Source organism: Camelus dromedarius, chromosome 15, assembly GCF_036321535.1.
Source record: "Camelus dromedarius isolate mCamDro1 chromosome 15, mCamDro1.pat, whole genome shotgun sequence".
Classification (NCBI taxonomy): domain Eukaryota; kingdom Metazoa; phylum Chordata; class Mammalia; order Artiodactyla; family Camelidae; genus Camelus; species Camelus dromedarius.
In genome coordinates, this window is record NC_087450.1 from 17,074,751 (window position 1) to 17,098,400 (window position 23,650).

General features: G+C 36.7%; 1 protein-coding gene across 1 annotated transcript in view; it reads right to left on the minus strand.

Annotated features, from left to right (window-relative positions):
• The window catches only part of ACTR2 (actin related protein 2), a 33,141-nt gene extending 12,793 nt beyond the window's left edge, over positions 1-20,348 (minus strand). Inside the window, exons 1-5 of the mRNA XM_010979919.3 lie at positions 20,172-20,348; positions 13,411-13,521; positions 7,841-8,056; positions 4,526-4,598; positions 960-1,096 (exon numbers count right to left, since the gene is read on the minus strand). Coding sequence (XP_010978221.1) covers positions 960-1,096; positions 4,526-4,598; positions 7,841-8,056; positions 13,411-13,521; positions 20,172-20,219 — 585 coding nt within the window. The 5' untranslated portion in view covers positions 20,220-20,348. The remainder of the gene's footprint in view (positions 1-959; positions 1,097-4,525; positions 4,599-7,840; positions 8,057-13,410; positions 13,522-20,171) is intronic.
• Positions 20,349-23,650: the final 3,302 nt, after the last annotated feature.

Consider the following 23,650-nt stretch of genomic DNA (forward strand, 5'->3'; position numbering starts at 1 on the left):
TAAATAAATGATAAGAGAATTCAACCTGCTGACAGAAAAAAAACCATAATATGCATCACAAAGAAACAGGACTTTTCATATAAAAACTTAAAAATAAATCCCCTAATCTTTGTATTTATGTTCAAAAGAAGCCCTTTCAGTATTCCTTGAGTGGTCACTCTCAGAGAGAATTTTGGTTCAGAATGAGAGTATTATAATTCTCATTAACTTAATCTTATTACTCTAAATGAGACTAAAGGAAGGTGAAGACCTAATGCAGTCCAATTTATTGCACAGACTTCACCCTAGAACAGTCTCTCCACCGCAGCACCAATGACATTTTGGATCTTACAATTCTTTGCTGTGGAGGCTGCCCTGTTCATTGTAGGAAGTTTAGCAGCCTTCCTGCAAAGCTGCAACAACCAAAAAGTGTCTCCAGACACTGCAAAATGTCCCTGGGGGCAGCATCATTCCTGTTTGAGAGTCACTGACCTGGAGAGAATACACTACAGAATTCTGGTACAGAGTAATCTAAATTATTATTATTTTTTTATATCTTAAAAAAATGCACATGCCTCCAAATAGTGGACTTTTATACATTTTCCAGCATGTTTTAAAGAAAATTGTAACTAAGTATATTCAGAAGTAAACTTTAACATACACCTGTTCAAAGGAAGGTTTACGGCAGAAGGGCCGCTTAAGTTGTTCAAGGAAGTTTTAGAGTCTCCTTCCATCTTTGAAATACCTCTCTATCCATTCCCTGGGAACAGCAAATACAATTATATAATGATGTATTCTCATTAGTAAACCAGAGATGGTGTGTGTAACTCTTACATGGATTTTTATATGAATATTGAGGGAACTGGGCCATTTCTCTAGTGATAGATTCACTAGAATCCTGAGATGATACATTCAATTTTGTGTTAAGTCAGTAAACACAAACTACAAAATCTAATTCTATGATATTTGCTTTTGCTTACCTTGATAAGGTATCTGGTAATATCTCTCCCAGCGATATCCAGTCTCCTGGTAAGGTGAGGGAGAGAAAAGCCTTCATACACTGGGCAAATGTGAGTCACGCCATCTCCAGAGTCCACCACTACTCCAGTTAATAAACCTGTATAAGAACCATGAGGTTGTAAATAAAAAGCCTACTCAGAAAAATCAAAGCTAACAAATTTCAAATATTTGTACAGAAGCGAACTAGAAACTTCACCAACCAGAGTGGCCTAAAAGCCAGCATTTCTTTATTATTTGCTTATTTTGCAGCTTATTTCTAATACCCAGACACTAAAGCCAGTGTTCTCTCATATGTCCCTTGTGAGACTTTTGATCTAATCATGCGCTACCCTAGGACATGGCAAGAAACAGACCCTCAGACCTAGGACTATAAAACACAACATGTTCTTTATTTTTCTTTCCAACTTAATCTTGATACCTGAATTCCCTCAAAGTAAAATTTTCTAAAGCATCGTGGATAACATAAATTTATGAAAACCATTGTAAAAGGTAAATATTATATAAGTTGATAGTGAACCTGATAGTGAAAGAAATAATCTAGTTCTTCATTATTCTTTTTATCATACATGAGTATAGTCAAAACTGTTGTTTTGAAAATTCCTGTTGATACTAGATAGCAAGAAATCTGTGAATAACTCATCTTGACTAGCCAAAGGATCAATTATTCACCAGAAACCAAAAAGACAACAGTTAAATTTTGTAATAAAAGAACAGCAAAGAAGCTGTCTTGTTTCCCATATGTACTACTTAAAAGTATAAATGGTTACAAATTAATGTTTTACCTTTTGTGCCAGGGTTAATTCAGGGAAAGCAAAACGAAATTTTTTTTTAATTGAAGTATAGTCAGTTTACATTGTTGTATCAATTTCTGATGTACAGCATAATGTTTCAGTCATACATATACGTACATATATTCCTTTTCATATTCTTTTTCATTATAGGTTACTACAAGATACTGAATACAGCTTGATATAGTTCTCTGGGCTATACAGTATAAACTTATTTATCTATTTTATATATAATAGTATCTGCAAGTCTCATTAATAGGTTTTAATAGTCTAATAATATTTTCAACAAAAAATTTTTTAGTCAGAACATGCATTATCTATAACTTGCTTAAGCATTATTTTACCATTGTCCCATTCCTGAATAGGCTGTCTCCCTCTTTCTAATACAAACTTGAATATACTAAATATCTAACTGATTTACTTTGAATACATTTATTCAAACCACTTGAAGTTGAAGCTAATATAATTCGTCTTTCCTTGACTGATGCTGTAAGTTTCATAAAAATCAAACGCTGCCTTTTGAGGTTGCATTCTTTTAAACAAGAGACTTTGCATTGCAAAAAGGAGGAATCCACAATATTAATTCAAAAGTACTCCCAGCAATATTAACTAAAGCAGAGATTTACGTATTTTATTTTTCAAACAGACCTTCCCATCCAATCTCACCTCATTTCCTTCCATTCCCACCAGGTTACATCCTGGCCCTTCCCTGTACACATCTGATCATTTCCAGTGCCACCCTCTTTTGTCACTGGATTATCTATTTTTTCCACTTCAATTCCTAAGGATTCTTTAAAGCTCATCTAGTTCTTACCTTTCCATTTATACCCTTCCTGACTACTCTCACCTCCAGTCCAAATGCCGTAACTTCAGTTATTCCCCTCAATTCTGTTTGCAAAATGTAGCCAAACATACCTTCCTGACTCACTGTCACTTCTCTTATTCACAAACTCCCCTGGCTCCAAATGTTGCTTCTTACTTTTTCTGATTCAACTGGTAGCACTAGCCACCTTGTTCAGAAGGAGAATTTTTCCACAGCTTAGAGTTCTTTTGATTAATGCTACTGGACTATCATTTCTTAAAATTAAGAATTCAACGGTTAAACAAAAATAGCTAAATATCAGCAATTAAGAGAAGATATCTTCTCCTTGGACAGAAATGAATTTATGAATATTGCTTAAAAAATCTTTTAAGGTCAATTTTACTCAGACATAATTAAAACAAAAATTCATTTCAGCAGAAGGGTCCCATCCTCACCCCCTAAATGGAACTATTATCACCCATTTCAAAGCTTAGATTCAAAAATTTTAATAGCTATTTTTCCAAAGTATTTTCTCAAATAACTTCTAAATTTTATTTTAAAAAGATGAAACAAAATCCTCTAGATGCAGACACGCACTAATTACTCACAGGTGGACTATAATTGCCTTAAGGGCAAGGAGACCACATGCAGCTTACCGCATGTGGTTCACTGTTCACTGCCGCACCCTTTCACTGAACAGAACGCGAGGTACATGCCACACTTAGTGGATGAATAGAAGCGTCTTTAAAAATTTAATTCCTCCAAGTACTTTCCTAGTATCTATCTGTAGTACTAAAGACAGTTTAAAAACCCAGTATGTATTCTGACAAGATGATTTTTACTCATCCATTTGTAGAATCAGATGGATCACCATAATATTAAAGTTTGCTTTCTAAGGACAGCTGACCCTTGAACAACTCAGGGATTAATCTGCATTTAACTTATAGTTGGCCCTCCCCCTCCCCAGATTCAACCAACCACGGACCATGTAGTACCGTAGTATTATTCACTGATGAAAAATATCCGTGTATAAGTGGACCCATGCAGTTCAAACCTGTTCAGGGGTCAATGGCACACAGTCATATGCACTGCTTAAGTACTCGGGCCTGAGACTTAACTCAGCTGTCACCTCCTTCAGAAACTTTCTGATGTGCTGCATCAATATCTGTATCTTTTTCCAACCAGACTCTAAGTTCTTGAGGGCATTTTTTTCTTTTTTAATGGAGACACTGGGGATTGAGCCCAGCATCCCATGCATGCTTAGCATGTGCTCTACCACTGAGCTATACCCTCCCTCAACCCTTGAGGGCATCTTTACATTTTAAGTGCCTAACAGAGTCTGTGGCACATATTTGACGGTCCCTTAAGTTCTCAAGAAGACTATCAGGATATAGAGAGTTCTCCCCAAGTGGCTAATATTTTATTCCAAGTAGACAGGGAGGCAGTCACTAATGGCAAGCAGTACCAAGAAAACATGGTAGGTCTCCTCCATTAAGTCCACCTCAAAAGTTAGGAAGGCACACCCAAATGTCTGCCTTTTCTTTTGTATTTAATCTATGTATTTGGCAAGCATGATTTTACAGTAAGCTTACTGGCTATTTTTTTTTTAACTCTGCCAATTCTGAGGGCAGATTCCATGTTTATTCTCCACTTTATAAAACTTTTCACTTTAAATAGCCTAAAAGAGAGAATCTCCTACTTTAAAAAAAAAAAATTGAGAATTTTTACCTTTTAAGTCCTTCACTGTTTAGTAAAGAAAATAAAAACGTGTATCTTTCATTTGACACATTTTAGAAATTATAGAAATATTTGAATAAAATATATAAATACTATGTTCTTCTGGGATTTACAACTTATTGAAAAATCAAATTCCTCTCACATAAAACACATTTAATAAATGTTGAATGGATGATTCTAAAAGTTAAGCTTTACCTACCTTGAGCATACAAAGTCAGAACTGCCTGGATGGCTACATACACGCCAGAAAACTGGTAAGTTTCAAACATTACCTGAAAATGCAAAAGGAAAGGGAAAAAAAAATTGGCATTTAGAAGTTACATAATAAATATTTATATGCTTTCTTGATGGTCAGAGTGGATTAGCTGCCAAAATAAAAGGACCCCAAAGAGTCCTCCACTCTCTTCAGTTCTTCGTGCTTTTATTAAAGTCTTGCTGCCACAGAGCTCCAATTTTGGGGACAGATTTCTGAACACACACTGAGTCCCCAGGCATTTCAAAAGTGCTACAAAAGCAAAGATTTCTGAGTATTTTAGTTAATAGCTGATTAGAGTAAAAGAAAGTTCCTGCTTTTGAACAAGCCTTTCTCAACTGATGTCCCTTAAGGCAAATACCTTTTAATTCAAAGACAAACTACAGAAATTGTTTAACTGCTGACCCTCCCATCCCTCTCCCTCAACCTGGGCCAAGATTGTGGCTCTACTTCCAGCAGTTGAAAAAAAAAAAAAAAAAGTAGTAAAAGGGTACTGCAGAAAAACAAACAGAAAACAAGGCAGTAATTCCTGAATGCTGGCACACATAGAAACTGCTCAGCTGCTGGGCCTGCCCCCCCTACTGAAGCCAAGGCTGCGGCTCCACCCTCAGCTGAAGTACACTGGAGGGAGGGGTTCCCTCACGCCCTCACCGGTCAATCATGCTCAATCATGCTCATTCTCTGTAGTGCAGGCTGACTGGGAACATCCTGTAGGATTTAGATCCTGCAGAATACAGATTCTGTCATCTACACTGAGTACTCCTTAACTGGCAGTGCTGACTACCACTATGAATATCTAGATATTTAGAAATTTTACAACTGATCACAATGAGAGTTATATAGAATTCATCTTATTTATACATTTATTTTAAAATGGAGATTCTGGGAATTGAACCCAGGACCTTGTGCATGCTAAGCACATGCTCTACTGCTGAGCTGTACCCTCCCCCCTATATAGAATTTAAATTTTAAATGAAACACATACTCATCAATTAAGCAACTAGATATTCTACTTAGTATTCTAGTCCATCATCCTTTATTCTCCCCCACAGGGATGAAAATGGAAGAGTGATGCTATACAGCTGACCCCTGAATAACAGAGGTTTGAACTGAGCAGGTCCTCTTAATCAGATTTTTTTCAACAAATACATACTACACCACTGTGCCATCCAAGGTTGGCTGAATCCAGGGATGCAGAACCTCGAAGATGGAGGGCTGACTATAAAGTTGTAGTTTTCACCTGGGCAAATTTTCACCTGAGGGTGGAGCACTGGTGCCCCTAACCCCTCCACTGTCTGAAGGTCAACTGTATTTGCATTTATCAACTTGAAAGTCTGCTAAAATTTGTTTTTATTTATAAGAATGTTAAAAAGTACCTGGAGTTCTAAAACAGAGTATTAAACAACGATGAGACCTTAGCGTGTAGTAAGACCAATTCTTGTCATTTTGGCAGATTAAAAAGAATGTGTCCTAGCCAAATAGCTAGTTAGTGGAAGAGGCACCCAGGTATATCATCTCCCTAACTTTTCATTTGGAAAAAAAAACTTGATTTTCACTCTGGTATTGCATTACTCTCCTAAAGTGGTTTCCTTGTGTAGCAACCTTTTGGTTTAATGCAAAAATATCTCTGCACTCTGATTTTGTAATGTACTGCTAAAAATAAACAGCGATTACAAATGACTACTTATCCATCACAAAGTATTAGTGATTATAAATCACTTAGAAAATGTAAAATGTAATTACAATATGAACTAATACAATAAAGCCCATCTTTCCTAGTTTAAGGGGTGGTTAGGAGGAAAGAAGTAATAGAATATGGATCATAAGAAATGATATGCATTCTGTAACTAAAACCATGATCTCAAATTTTTAAAACTTAATACAAAAACTGAGCTTCAATCTAGACTTTCAAAATATTCTCTAACAATAATCTCTTCAAAATCTCTTCCAAAATTTCCATCAACATCTAAACACAGTCACAGAGTAATAGAAAACATTTACATTAAGTAGTACCTGGAAAGCTACTACAATACAAAGCAATTGAAAGTTTCCACCTCATATATCACAAAATCAAAGACAACCTTGAAAAGTTATCTATCTCAACTATTAAGAACATAGACTTCTTCCTCTCTGTAACTGCCTACCTCATTACCTCTTTCCCTAGCCGTCCTATCCCTGGGTTAGCCTTCTCAACCTGTATTATCCACATCCTCATGAGTCCCAAGTTTATATCTCCAGCCTCAGAATTTTCTCCTGCACTTGATCTTATACACACACACACACACACACACACACTTCTACTTGGCATCTTTGCTTGGATGTCAAAAAAGGTCTACCATGTCCAAAACTGAACTCCTGATCCATTTTCCTCCCAAATCCCGTTCCATCATCTCCAGTTGCTCAAGATAAAACCTTTGTAGCTATCTCTCTATTATCCACATCTAAGGAATCAATATTTTCTGGCCTTACTTTCAAAACAGAGCCACAACGCAGCCACTTCTCACTGCCTTCTCTGTTATTACCCCTAATCCAACATTATCTGCCTAGATAACTAAAAAAGTTTCCAAACTGGTCTCCCTTCCACCCTTGCCTCCGTATGTTCTACACTCAACACAGCAGTCACAGAAACCTGTATCAGCATCCCTTTCCTGTGTCACTTGGAGTTTAAGTCTAATTCCTTACGAGGGCGTACAAGGACCTAGATGATCTGGTCCCATTACTTTTCCCACCTCATCTCCTGTTGCTCTCCCATACTGGCTTCAGTGCTGACTCTAATACGCCAGGCTTTTTCCCATTTTAAGACCTTCGCACTGGCTACTCCCTTTGCCTGGAATGTTCTGTCCCCATATATTCTGGCTAACTCCCCCACTCTGTCTTTGTTTAAACATCACCTTCTCATGGACATGTACTACCACACCCTATGAAAACTGCAATTCTGTCCCCCTTAACCTACGTTCTTTTCCCCCCTTTAGCATCTGTTATCTTCTAACAAACCAATTAACTCACTTCTTGGAGTGGGGGGGTCAGTTTTCCCCTGCTAGAGGGTAAGCTCCATGGCAGCAGGATTTTGTTTTGTTTACTGACATATTCTATTTATAAATAAAGACTAGCACATAGCTAGGTGTTCAATAAATAGGATCTGGGAGAAGAAAACAACATTTATTCCCTTTATTCTTAACAATGGTAAGATAAAAGAAAGAACATCAGCTTTAACATCACATCACAGAGACACACATATGCACATCCCATCTAAACACTTACCTCTACTATCTTCTCTCTGTTTTTGGTTGGATTCATAGGAGGTTCTGTGAGTAAGATTTTACAATTCCTGGTATCTATGTTAAGCTTCTCTGGTCCAAATGTATAGTCCCACAGGTGTTTCATGTCATCCCAATTTCGTACTATGCCATTTTCCATAGGGTAGTTAACTTCTAACATTGAGCGTAATTCACTTGCTTCATCACCAACCATAAGATCCTAGAAAATTATAATATTAAAGCTGTAGACCAAAATTTTGCATAAAATACCTTCAGAAAATTATCCTCCCATGATACTTCGGAAAACTTGGGAATAATTAATTTTAATCTTTCTGGCACTTTCAGATAAAAGCTCTTCATTCCACAAGTTAAAAAGATAATTTTTTTCATGAACAATGCCTTGTAAAGCTTAATCGTGAATAATAAATTTTTATGTACAATGTGGTTTAAATCAATAAATTGACCTTACCTTTAATACATATGTTTCCAAAAGAAGGGGCATTAGCACAAATAAACCCCATATTTTCATATTTTGAAGGGTTTTGTATGAGGTTTCATCTGTTTCTTTTGCTCAAATGTTCAAAAAATAAGGCCTGTGATATGTGAAATAGCACATCAGGGAAAAAAAAACTTGTAGAAAGATGCTCAATGCATGCAGCACATTTCTTTGTACTATTATTTATCAAAATGATAAATGTAAGTACTATAAAGCATAATGAGAAGCAAAAAATAAAATGATTTTTATTACACTATAATAATGGATATTGGCACCACATAAATTGTAAATTTCACAAACTTCTATCTACATATGCCTTAATCAGAACTGAAATGAAGTTTCTATATATGCCTCACCAAGATGAATGAGAAGTTGTAGAGATATAAAAAATTAAGACATAGAGAAGTCATTCTTCTTTAAAATTATCTCATGAGCAACATTTTCAATCTTAAAATATAATACTGGAAAACTATGCTGTCACACATGAAGCAGAATACTCACAAGTCTTGTCTTCAATGAGAGCATACTTAAGATGGCCCATATTTGAAAAGTCAAATTTATATACATAAGGCTAATGATGTCCCAGAATTTAAACTTATTTTAGAAATCAACTAGTCAAAATATTAAATAATCCTGACTTCTACATATACTGATAAATTCAATTAAAAAAACCCCCTAGTATCAGAAATAGCTACAATTTGCTACAACACCTTAAGATGTTTTAAAACAGAGGTTTAAATATATATATATGAGTTTAAAACTTTTAAAAATAACAATTAAAAAAAAAAAAACCTAAGAAGTAAACCAGGGTGAAGACCCTACTTTAAAAAAAAAAAACAAAAAAAAACACAGATTTCTGGAAAATCCACTGAAAGCAACAACAAAAAGGAAAAACAAAGTTAAAGCAGATGCTAGAAATGTTCACTAAAATTTTTCTGTTGGAACTAATTTCTTACAAAGTTTTATAATTCACCATAACTTAATACTCAAATTTCTTAATTATCAACTATTTAGAATCATCTGATAGGAAAATGCAAAACTAAAAATTTGTATTTGCGAACTCTAGTCAATGACATGCATATGTTGAATTACTTAGGGAGAAGTATACTGATAATTTCAAATACATCAAAAAACAAGATACACTGATGGACTGATGGATAGATGAATAGATAAGTGACATATCAGTACAGCAAATATTAATGTCAGAATCTAGGTGATGGATGTATAGGCTTCACTGTAAAATTCCTTCAGCTTTGCTGTACATTCTAAATACTTCCTAATAAAATGTTAGGGGGAGGATACTATACCTCCAAGTACATATATTCCTTTTAGCCATTAATATAATTAAATACACAATTTTGTTCATTTCTTCCAGAATTATATCTTTGTGCTGTACAAGATAATAACAGATTGGACAATTAGATGGTTTATATCATCGATATACATTCACAACTATATTTCAACAAATTCAGTATAATTTGTTGATTTACACTGGTCTGATTTCATCAGAATATTCAGTTTTTATTCCAGGCAATAGGGGCTTACATATGTCTGATCCAATGCCAATTCAAAATAAAAGCCTCTACTTGTAAGACATACATACTATAAAGAATTAACTTAAAGAAACATCTGGCATTGAGTTCTTGCCATCCTTCTGAACAGAGAGGATATTTAAAGTGGAAGAAAACAAGTATTAACTTATCAGATTAGTGCAAATATTCTTGAGTAGCTCAAGCTACCTAATTCAAAAATTTATCCCTATCTAAAATTTTAATTTAAAAACTCCTAAAACATACAATTTTCCCTAGAACATTTCAACTTCCAAAACCCCAAAATGCTAAGAGCTTTATGTAACTTGTAACCGTCTCTAAGAAAATTATAAGTGCCCAGATCAGGCCTTAGTTTTTTACCACCCACCTTATCACCAGACCTCAAGCCTAAACCATCACCTATTACCTGGAAGAGTGAAAAATTACAGTAACTGTCTGAGATGCTGTTTTAAAGGTATTTACACTTTATGAAAAGCAGGCAGTGTAGATGAGATTTGCCAAGAATCATTCTGAATAATGTCAACTCAAATTGGAAAATAGAGCAAACATACTTTAAAACCACAATTAAATTCCTGAAACAAAATTTCATAAAAAAAATCAAATTAAGCCCACACTGTTCTCTACAAGTACACTTTTTTCTTAATCTCCTTAGGACTTTAAGCCAAATGCAGGATCTTTTATTTAGAATAAATATAGGAATTTCCACTTTTAAGTGTTTTGTTTATCCAAAAGAAAACTTCACAAAGTTACTGTTACTAGTTAAAATACATATCACTAGAAATGCCTGATATTCATCTTTACAAATAATATTAAAAAGAAACTTGGAAATATCTACTATAGAAGTACTTAGACTGTCAGAAAAATACAGTAAGAGTCAACTGGGATGAAGTAAGCTTCTAGTTTGAAAGAAAAAGGCGCCACAAAATGGTATTTATTTAGAGGGAAAATTTGTTGTTTATGGAAAAGTCTTAGAAGACTTTCACCTTTTTCTTACTTATCCTCAGATAATGTAAAATCTGCTCATTGATAAGGATTATACAGGAAATGAGTCAATCTCTTTTTCTAACCCTTTACTATCTACAGTTCATTTGCACATTAAAATTTTACTCAGCTTATTAAGTACACATATGATACTGTACTGAATGCAAGTATATATACAGGCTATGACAGGCAATGTTCTAATTTCATGTTGGTCAATACGATTTATCCAAATATAACACCTTCGCCCCAATTTTTTGGATCACACAAATCCTAAATAAAGCCACTTGTTTTCTAATATAATTCACACCACATTCCATTTTAATTGCAACATTCATCTACAAAAAACACAAGAAAAACAATTCAAAACTATGTTAGTAATTAGTTCTGGTTTGGTCCATTGTATGCAATCAGGAAAGTATAAGACTTAATTAGTTGCTACCAAATTGAAGCGGTGAAAAAGGTTAAAAAATCAAAATAATTAAAATTAAAATATGGAATTACCCCCCTCCCCAATACTACAGGGACACAAAACAACAACTACTGTCCCACCAAGCAAAAGTGGAAAACAAACAGAGAGCATGTGTGTAACCTCACTTACCATCTTTTTGTTATTCTACTTCAACAGGTCAAGAAAGGTGAAGAGAGAGAAGGTAGAAGTAAGAGTCAGAAAAGGCCTAATAAAATCCTCACTGAAATTTTTAAACATACAAGCAATAGAGACAAATTAGGTCGAGGTCAGATGCAGTACTACTACAGTTTACGGAGTTAATAATTAGGGCCAGCTTAACATGGACAGTTATTATGCCTGAATGAAAATTAACTTATTAAACAATTTAAATTTCCAGGTTTTAGTCTACCACATTTTAGCTAACAAAACACAAAAAGTATAAGTCAATCCACTAGGCATAGTAATTCCAAAAATCAAATTTAATTCATTACTGAATTTAAAAACCTTAATTAAGGAAAATAAATAGCAGAAAAGGACTAGCTGAATAGGTAAAGGGTATTTAGAGTTGATCTTCCAAGCTCTAGCAATCAAGTTAAATTTGACACAGGTCTCTTTTCTTTCACCATTTTCTACTCAAAGAACAAATTAACTTGAAAGACTTAAAAGATTAAGCAGGTTGAACAGAAGTAAGCCAACTGAACACAGAATGACAAACTGTACAAGCAAATGTTACTGGGGAATTCCTTAGCAAAAATGTCTTTGAGAGTATCACCTGGTTTCATTTCTATCACTTGGTCTTAAAAAGTAAGAAAGTTGGAGTGAAAAAGATATGTAATTATTTGCGACTATGCTGGACAATAAAAATGGCTATATGTGATGCATCTTAATACCTCAAAATGTTATTATCCATAAAATGTATTAAAAAGCCATTCTTCTTTAAAAGCCTGATCCTGAATAAAAAACCCTAAAAAAAATAAATAAATAAAAACAAAACACAAAAACTCTCATACTGAAAGTCCTTTCTGATTATAATACAACAGAGCCCAGAATCATTCACTCTTTAGGTCTTTAAAAAATTAACACAGAACCTTTCAGTTTGTGTTTTTATTCATTGTGTAACCCAAGTCTCTAGTCCTAAGAGCAGAGAGCTACCAAGTAGCAAATCTCTACCCCCTATTACCTTTCTAGACACCTGAAACAAATGTCCCAAAGAGGTACACCCTAACTCATAATCTAACAATTCAATCAAGTCTTGCCAAAGACTGTCCAGATAGGACCGACAATGCTAACTTGTTCACAAATAATTCTGTTAAAGGGCCCCTAAATTCCACTGCCTTTTGTATACCTGATCCCTAGGCCACCTGAGGAATTTAAGTCAACTGGTGACGACTGCTCTTTCGATTGGCTTTTTTTTTTTTTTTTGTAAAAAATATTGTAACTCCCACTTGATTTCCAATTGATCTAATAGAAGAGAAAAATCTATTATCCTTACTGTCCGATCTCTCACACTGAGTACAGTGCATAGGCAATAACAACGTTCCCCCAACTCCTTGTGGGAAGAGAAGTAATACAAGGCCAAATAAAGACTTGCACAGCTTCCTCTGCACACTATGGAAATCAGTTATATTGGTGAAAAAAGGAACCAGTAAGATTTACATCCTGTGTTTTCCTGACTAGCTTTATAAAAATGTAGGGGGATCTGGCCATGAGAATGTGGAAAGGGAAAGTCTTAGGTCCCAAAGAGACACTAACATAGAATGACAAATAGTGGAACTGAAAGACATAAAAATACCAGGCTGATTTCTTTTAAAAATTATACTACATAATAGGACTTTAAGTCACTAACATAGTATTCACATCAACATAAAAATCTTACTACATATTTTACTCCATTCAGAGAGAAATGGCATCAAGCCATACTTAAAGTCAGATGAAATTAACTTCAGTTTTTGTGCCTTTCTTCAGTGTTGATAAAAATTAAAAGCATAAGAAGTTCTGCCCTCCTCCTTTGCTTTTCAAGGCATCACATTTTAAAACTACTTAATTCAAAGAACATCTCACAGGTTTTGATCCTCATTTATCAATAAATAAATTATTACCTTGATTTCAATGTTTCCCACTTTGGTGGTTGATCTGATAATAGGTCTTCCAACCAAAGCTGGGAAGATGTGTTCTGGAAAGTTAGAGCCTGCATAGCCACACTTCACAAACTGGAAAAAGAAAAGTAAAAGTGGGTTAGTGTCAAGGTGTGTACTATATTCATTTAAAAACAGTATCCAAAAAACACCGCTGTGCATTTATACAATATTTTAAACTTTTGGTGCTTTCAAATTACCCAAAGTAGTCACCCCATCTATCATATCCTTCATTTACTTCCTTTATAGCACTATGACCAGAGCTCCTGTCACTCTATCGGTTAGCTGCTTCTTTAGTATCTTAGGTCTCCCCATCACAGGGAAAGCCTCAAGAGAGTAGCGAGCCAAGCTGAGTTCATGCCGAGCCTGCTGCCTTGACACACGGTGGGGAAGGAACAAATTCACTCAACAAATTCTACTATTTTTAAAAGAGAAATGTTAGAAAATGAACAGAACTAAAGCTTTAACTCCAAAGCAGGCTTTCATTCATTTCTAGCAATTCACTTAAACAACCTCATTTTCCAAAATGGGAAGATCAAATGGCAGTGGGACTAGCATCATGTTAAAATAAACATTTATTAAGCTTTTTGGGCTATTTACATTTTTACATTTAGACGCATGTATTTAGTAATACCAGGTAACATAATTTCATATTCAGTAGTGTACTTCTCCAATAAGGACAAACCAGTGATTCTGATACTACTTCCATTTTATGGGTACGAAACTGATATTCTAGGAGGTATAACAGTAAAAATAAAAATAGAACCAAGGGTTTTTCATTCTTATACCAATAATACAGTCTGTTTAGTCTTATTTTTAAGAGCAACCATTACAAGGATAAGGCAATTAAAAACTTCAGGGTGGGAGGAAGAAGCTATATAAGGAAATGCAATCTGGAGTCTCTACCCTCTCCCTTAATAGGCCTTTTTTCAACGTAAGCTACGTCTTGCAAGGATTTTTGTATCTATTGATGAATCTCAAGCACCTAGAATAGCGTCTGATGCATAGTAAGTGCATATTAAATAACTGATCAATAAATATAAAAAGTTTTGCTGTTGATCTGAGAGTACGATACAATGATTATTTGAATATAGAGACTATGTGTAATATTGACAAAGTCTATTGTTCCATGGCTTCAGGCACCATAGACTGCCTGAGATTTCACTGAATAATCTTTTAAAAATTTGAAAACCAAATCATTTTAAATATCACATGTTGAGAGAGGAGGAAATAAAGTGACCTTTTACCTCATTCTGGGATTGTAAAATCTGATTATTTTTATCTTCTCCATTAACTTTGTCATCTCTTACTCTGCCTACTTTAGAGATTTCCTCACTTACTCATGCTGACCTGGAAGAGATACCCATCATACTGATCTCCTAGAAGAACTGAGGAGAAAAAACAGTATCTGAATGTGACGGATGACAGTAATAACACAAAAATGGACAGAAACCCACCCCTTGACAGAAAGCTATTATGTACAAGGAACTATTTTGATAGCGGTAAAAGTTAGCAACAACCTTAAACTGACTTCTGACTAACCCTTCAATATGCAAAATTTTTATATTTCAAAGACAACCTTGTTGGAAATGTTGAAGAACCAACCACATTTAAATTATAAATAGCCTAGAACATTTTGCCATGCATAATTTCAAGTCTTTTATAAATAGAGCTTTTAAAAATATGTTGAAGTCATGTCTTCAGCAGAATAAAGCTACCAGTGTGAAAAACATCTGTCTAAAATTTTAAAATTTCATATTTCCAATACCACCTATCCTCTCAGCTCATGTTTACATCTTAGAACCTGTATAATGAACCTATAATGAACATACTCTTCAGATGTTGCCTTCCAAATCCACAAAACCTAGTCCTGGTCAGTTTATCACTGAGCCACCAAGGCCAGGGTGTTTTTCAGGTATACCTACCTGTTTCTGAAACTATGATGCAATTCTTACTGTATTATCTTTCAAGACAGAAGTTAGTGTGATATGATGGCACGTGCAACAGACAACCTGCTTGCTCTTACCTAGCTAGCTCTCCACTTGAACAGTGGTTGACAGTAAAGAAGTATCACATACTTTCCATCCTAAAAAAGTGTTTAACAGAAATCAGAAGTGCTAGTCCATTTTTCCACAAAGTCTTTCCAAATAATTTACCAGTGTAACCCAGACAGAGCTGGAGAGACAACTGCCATGGAGGAAAAGAATACCTACTATTTTCTAGTCCATTCAAATTAAACAAAACAAAACAAAAAAACAAACCTCTCATATCCTTCTTTTCAAAAATCAAACTCTTTTGTCCTTAAGTCAAAAGCTAGCTCACTTGATAGGAACTGAAATCATATACAAGGGCAAAGAACCTCATTATCCCAACCATACCCAAATTTCTATAAAACTTAAAATTTGTCACAATCACCAGCCTCATATCACATTAGTCACAATATACACATATATTCCAAAAATAGAAAGCAAATACTATATAGACATTAAATTCTCAAGTTTATTTTAAAGTAACAAACAGATAAGGACACTGGGTGGGTCAAAAGTGTCCATTTACCAGGCTGAAAATGCTCATGTGGGTATAAATGTTCTTAAAGAAAATGATACAATGAATGAATGAAAAAAGAATCTATCATTTTGTAAGGGCATTTTCAGCATACTAAACATAAACAAATGATTTAAGTGAGAAGTCATAACAGAAGTTGTAGGTGGGAGGAGGAACATGGCATGGGGCACAAGTCAAGTCCTGGTGCAGGGAGGAGGCAGGGAAGGCTGACATTCCTCCTCCCTCATTCTGAGCCACATATTGGGAGACAAGCAACACGGCAAAGCCATTATCACAACACTCAATATTTACTGACTATAACTGTTCAGATGGGTAGTTTGTATCTTAAAATTCTTGTTTGAGTATATTTTAAGGGACAAGATACTTGCCAAGGGCCTAAGGTAAGAAGACAAAAATTGATAACTCCTGAAACTATAAAAATAATTGGAAATTACTATTCCTGTGCTTTACAAAAAATGGAAATTTGGCCTTTAGTTCAAATTAAATATATCAATCACTTATTAATGAAATTATTTATTCTGCTTATGCAGTAGTTCATTGGAAGTAGATGCTGCCACAGTAATTCAGTGCTGGCATTCCTACAGGGTACTAGATGTTTGGTCAAATGGCAGTAGCTACACTATTTCACATTATTTTAAATGTAAAAGCATTAATAGCTGCAATGACAAGAATTTAATTACAAGTATCTATTTCTCAATAATACACAACTAACAGACAATCTGGCATTTCCTTTCTTGCAAAAAGTCACTAATTTTTTAAAAGATCTAAACCATGATGTAATAAAATACAAAGAAAATATTCTAAACTACTCTTTTGGCATCATTTTAATTCTTGAAATCCCTCCCCCACTCGAATCATTTTAAGACTTGGTCACTTAGTTCTCTCGTTGTGTGTGATACAGCTGTGTTTAAGAAACAGATTTTACCATATATAGTTTCCTCTTCACAGCACTGTGGTTTAAGCAGGCTGCCTTACTTCCCACTGAGTCATCAAATGGTAAGAACATGAACAGTATAATATTCTTTTAAGCAAAAAATGAAGACAAAGTCAATCTACATTTGCTCTAAAAGTAACTTTCTTCCCTCAAAAACTAAACTGGGATTAATAAAGCCTCATTTGGGCTAATTCAATTTGTATTTCTCCTTTATTAATGTAAGATATTAATTTAACTGCACAGTGATTATTCTGATCTTAGACTACCAAAGTATTTATTCTATATATTCCAAAGCATTTTGCAAAGTGAAACCAAATTTGATTCTGACTTGTTTCTACTTCAAACACTCCTAAATTCTACATTTAAGTTTGTATAAGCCTGATAAAGCACCCCATAATCAACTACAAATGTGAATGTACAAGAATAATTATCCTAACATTATAAGCTACTTTGTATCACTAGACCCTAAAAATTATACCAGTTGCATTCAGCACTCCAGATGTCTTTATTGTTGGTGAACTAACTCAATGCTGATGAAACCACCCAAGTTTGGTAAAAGAATACACACCACCAGGGGCCTGGGCCCAACTCCTGAAAGGCACCTGAACCTAAGCAGATCTCCACATTCTCACCTATCCCGCTACTTTCAGCGGCTACATTTTGGGTTTGAAAGGTTGTGAGGATGAAGCACATAGGGCATTGGAATCCACTGAATTTTTGTCCTCTAGGAGGCCCTAATGAGACACTGGTCTGGTTGGGAGCTGGTGAGGAAGAGGAGCAGGACCAGCATGTGATCACAAGAACTCTCCTACTCAGAGCATTCAGTTTAGGGCCTGCCAGAGGGGTTTAAAAAAATTACCAAGTTCTCAAGTAGCCTATAATTTTAAAACCTGAAATATGTAAGAAGCAAGTTGCTTTAGAGCAGTAACTATTCCAACAAGTTTTTAGAAATCAAATTTTAATATCTTCTTTTATTTAATCACAGAGGAATTATAAGACCTTTGGGTACCTAAATAAAATCAAGATGACTATGAAGTATACGTGGCAAAAAATACAAAATCTAAGTGATTACTAATCCTCTAAATTTTCAGAACTATCATAGCATTCCTGACTACATACTATACAAGAGCTATTTCCTTGAAGTCAACTATGTCTATAGAAAACCTGGATAAGATTTTAAACTAACTAGAAACAAACACCAAATATGCTTTTATTTGAATTAACTATGCTTTTCCCATTTGTCATAATAACTGATCTCTTGTCTTAAGGAACAAGATCCTTAAATTATGGATTAGATGGAAGACTAAGCAATAATACACAATCAGTTTTCTAATAAACTAATAAAACAGTAACATAAAAATGAGCTTCGGGTTAATATTCCTGTTCTAACTGAACACTATGAAAAAACTCAAATACACTACAAAAACAGAGTTCACTATCCTTCAGAGTGGAGGAACCCATTAAAATATAACTGACTCTAATTTCTACAGAGAAAAGCTGACATTCACAGAACAAACTATTTTCAACTCAAATTTTAAAGCTTTACATCCATCTAGAGGTCATTCTGAGAGTACAGTGGAAACAGGCTAATAATTTCAAAAAGCACATTTAACTGAGTTTTAACTGTAAAATACACGTTTATAGCTAACTTCAAGATTGTTTTTTAACAAAACATGTATTGTTAAACTAAGAACATTCTCCCAATAAGTCAGAAGAGTCATGAAGTCCTTCCCACCTTAGGTCACTTATCCCTAGTCTCATAGCAACCATGATGAACATACATTTCTTATGAATCCCTCCAAAACCTTCACATACATACACAAACTTGTGGACACACAAATTTACCTTTAATAAAGATATTTTAAAATATCTTGAATAAAGAACAGTCACGTAAATGGAATGTCTGTAAAACCTTTTTAAAACTTAGTAAATCTTAAACATGTTTCCATAGTGGTAGATCTGCCTCCTTTTCTGTAAGGACTATTCCATTTTGCATGGATGTCCCATTATATGATAAACCCCTTCTTACTCTCATCCGTTTTTTAACTTAGTTCAGATAAAGCTAGTGTAACTATTGCTTGTAAAAGTCTGTAACAAATTCAACCAAGACAGTGAATATCAGCTCTTTCCCCCTCAACAATCCAGTTTCCAAAGTGCTTTAAAGTTCAAATTAAATCTGTTCTAATTCATATGTTACATTTATGGAAGGAAGAGGATAAAATTCACAAAATATTGCAACTCCAAAATGATTACATTGTTGTAACGTAGCGGGGAGTCATCACCACAGAACTCATCCAAAATAAATAACATTTCTGTCTCCTAACCTGCTGACTTTGCTGGTGAAAAATACTCTTTTTTAAATGGGGAGAGGGCGATTGAAAGAAACAACTTGCAAATAACTTCTAAATCAGTGTTTTACTCAGATTTTTACAATTTGCATTTTAGAATCTTAAATACTCACATTGTCTGTACTATGCAAGTAGGGGGAAAAAGGAGGGGTACCCAACTGATTAACTTCCCCTAAGGCTAATGGAATAAACACTTGGGCCTTGAGGGGTGCTGTATCTCCCAAGATCATCCACTGGAACATGCTGGTCTCTGCAGGGTTGCGCCTGGGCCAAACTTCCAGCATCCAGAACTAAAAGTAAATGATGCGTTGCCGATGTGGCCTCCCCTTCCCTCAAAAAAACAAAAACCAAGGGGGAAAAAAAACCTAGGACACTGCGAAAGGACTGAGGTTCATTGCATGACAGCACTTCCCTTTTTTCTTTAAACCCGTTTCCTGCCTGCCGTTCCGAATCTTCACTATACAGGAAGAGGAAGGCCTCTGGGTCTTTCTCCTTTTTGCATACCGGCGACCCTGGGGAAAGGATCCCTTCTGGAACACACAAATCCAGCCTTTTAGCCCTCTGGTCCTTAAGTCGAATTGCCGCGGCTCCAGCGGGGAGCCAGCCCCGGCCCGCAGCAGGTGGGAACCCCATCCAGCTCCGGCCTTGCCCGCCGGCCTGACCCCGAGCTGTAGGGTGGCGGGTTCGGGGAAACCAAGGCCAGGCCAGGCCTGCTCGTTCCCTACACCCGCGGAGGTGGGAAGCGCTGACCCGCGCCCCTTGGCCCCCGCGACCGAGGGCCCACGGGTGCAGCCCTGGGCGCCTAGGGCCCGCGTGCCCCCCCCCCCACATCCCCGCCCGGAACTGTAGCCGCCGCAGCCTCCCCGCCGAGCGCTTACCCCGGTCCCGTTGTCGCACACCACCACCTTCCTGCCCTGGCTGTCCATCGTCCGCCAGGAAGAGAGCCGGAGACGCCGGAGCTGCCGCCGCCGCCGAACAACCTAGAGCTGCCGCCGTCCGGCCCGTTCCTCTTCCTCCTCCTCCCTCTTCCCGGCCCCTCCCTCGGCCCAACTTTCTTCCCCCAACCGGAAGTGGCCGCCCGGCCCCGCCCACCATCTAATTGAGCGCTGAGCGGAAGAGGTGGAGACATGAGGGAGCAGGCGGAGACTGGCAGCGGTGAGCTCCAATAAGAAACAAAGGAGCTCGAGGCCCCGCCGGCGGAGCCGGCGCAGGCTCACTCTCCAGTTCCGCCTTCGCGGTCGCCGCCCACCCAAGTTCTTCCTGTCGGCTTCTGGTTACCGGCTCTTTCCCGGGCGTTGATGGTAGCCTAGCTGGTGGGCGCGGCTTTCTCCTTCCCTAAGGCGTGGCAGGAGTTGAGGGAGCTGTTTTCTTGGCTGCAGAAGGCGCAGGCAGGTGAAGGAACCGGGTCTGTCACGAGATGACAGTAGAATGTGACTGTAGAATGTGACTAGTGTTCAGAGAAGCCTGCTGGGAGGGCGGGAGCAAACCGAGACACCCGTGCTAACCCCACCATTGAACATGGCTTGGTGTGTTATTGCTAATAGGCCTGTTCAGTGGACAGAGATGGGATGGGTACACAGACATGAACTCATGAATTTATAGTGGTACCTCCAAATCCAGCCCAACCCATCTTTGCCCAGTTTGCCCTTAGTCAAGTGAGCGACATTTCTCACCACTTCCCTTCTAGCAGCACCATGTTGCATCACACCTCTGAACTGTGAAGCTGGCTGGCACTCTCTGAGTCATAAGCCCCTCACTTCTGGGGTCTCTGTGCCTGGAGACATTGATCACCTTAACCCCCACTCCCCATTGCAGGGCCACTGCATTTCTGTAGGATTAAAAAACCCATCTCTTGATGTGTGTTTACCCTGAAAAAACTCAGGGCCCGCCCGAAGAGATAGCTCTGCTCACAATACCCTGGGCAGACAGGCCTCACATCCTGCCTTTACCAAAATTGTAAAATCTAGTGTTCAGAGAGGTCCCCGACAGATCTTACAATCGGGTGCCTGTGCACGATTTGATCATTGCAGTCCCTACCCCCAATAAAAGACCCTGAACAGCCACCCCCGGTTCTCACGCAGGCTCCCCTTGCCTGTGTGGCCTGCTGTTGCCTATAGAAGTGTAACTATCAAACTTTCCTAAACTGTTCTTGGTCTCTGGTAACTCTTCTACCAACCTGTGTCACCATCATCATGTTGCGTGCCCACGACATAAAGTATAAGTACCTATTTGAACCCAAAGTCTCTGCTTTCAAATCAGACAACCCTAGTTCCAAATATGGCCCTACTACTCAGGAATTCTGTGACCTGGGCATACCCTTGTCTATATATGCATGGGGATGATAATTTTTACTTCTATGTGTTGTTGTGAGGATAAAATTCTGTGCACAGAGTAAGCGTCCATTCAGTAGTGGTAGCTACTTATTAATTCCATACTCTTAAACATGCAGTTCTCTCTATAATGCCTCTACCTTTTTTCTTTTTAATCAATTGGGAAACTTCTCATGCTCCAAGACCCAGCTGTTACATCTACGAAGACTGCTGATAACCTTCAAGGTGCTCTTCACTCTCTTTTTTGCTATTAGTTTACTGTGGATATACAAATTGTTGTGCATATTACACTCAACAAATATTTATTAGAGGAATGATATTAAAATTCATCCAGAAAAAATGCCGTCATTTTTGAGAGGTGAGAACTAGAATTGTGCCTTTCACATGGCTGTATATATATAATGACAAGAATAAACTTGGATCATGACCCCCCCAGTACAGCATTATAATACGAGGCTGCCTCTCAGTTTTCACTTTGTTCTTTTATTAGACAGTGGTTTACAAACCTTTATAAAGATATAGAATGCTTTATTCAAATTTAATCTTATATGGAAACCCAACATATAAAATAGCTCAAAATAAAGCTGCCATAGTTGTTGGAAGTTTGAGAAGTTAGGATGGGTAGGAGGCCTCAGGGGAATATGTCTTTCCTGAATCAGCTTCAGTAGTCATTGAGGGACCTCAACCTGCTGAACAGTACATTAGTTCATAAATTACATGTCTTACATTTGTGGCCCCAGTGCCTAGCATTCTGCAATTTTTCTGTAAGTTTATTTAAATGGTCTCAGCAAATTGAACTCAAACATTTCTGTGTCCTTTTACTTTTCCTCTTTATGAAATTAAATGCAGGGGAGGGTATAGCCCAGTAGTAGAATGTGTGCTTAGCATGCACGAGGTCCCAGATTCAATCCCCGGTACCTCCATTAAAAATAAATAAATAAATAAATAAATAAATAAATAAATAAATAAATAAATAAATAAATAAATAAATAAAACCTAATTACCGTCCCCTCCCCACAAAAGAAGTTAAATGGATTACTAATTTTTACTTTTCAAGTGGTAGCATTTGTTGTTTTCTTCTGATGATAAAATCAGTACAAGCAGATGATACAGAATATCAGCAAACATCTATTCAGTACACTAATGAAAATGTAGCAACACTCCTTGATTATGGGCCTTGATTATGCAAATTCAGATATAATGCTAATGGTGACTGGCTCTTGCCTTCTACACCAGACTCATCATGGTCATTTCATTTGCCTTCAAATAATGTGATCTCACATTTTAGGTGATTGATTTTTTTTGTATGTGGGAGAGGGGTTCATTTCTAGTCCTCTGCTGAAATTCTATGTGTATTATTCCACACAAAAATCTTGCTAGAGAGATAGCCCCGTTTTACACATGAAAAAATGGAAACTTTAAAAGATTAAATAGCTTTCTAGGTAGGCAGACAAATGTCTGAACAGCAGTTTTACCATTTACAGAAATGTGAACCTGACTAGTTAATTTACTGAGCTTTAGTTTCCTCATTTGTAAAAAATGAAACTACCAACACCTGCATTTCCAGCCTGATGTGAGGACCAGAAAAATGCATTCAAGAGATTGAGCAGTTTGCTCAAGGAGAGAGCCTAGGAGCAGGGGGACCAGGTTTTAAATCTAAGTCTTTAGGATGCTGGATTCTTAGCCCTTAACTTCTATGATATACCACCACTAAAAAGGCCACCAGGTGTATCCTTCTCAGTCTTATAGTCCTAATATGTTAGAACATCCCCTTGACTAATTTAGAAAGAATATTAACATCCTTTCATTCATCCATCCATTCAATTTATTTATTTGTACCAGACATCTCAGCTTTATTTGGTGAAGCAAGACTCAGCAGTTAGGACCTGGGCTTTGTGCAGTCACAGAATTAAGAATATTTGATAGGAAGAATAGCTTTTGGGTTAGAAGGAGTAAGATAGAATCAGAGAAATCATGTTCTAGTCCACTATTAACAGTGAAGCAGTTTGCCCCTGAGTAAACTGCTT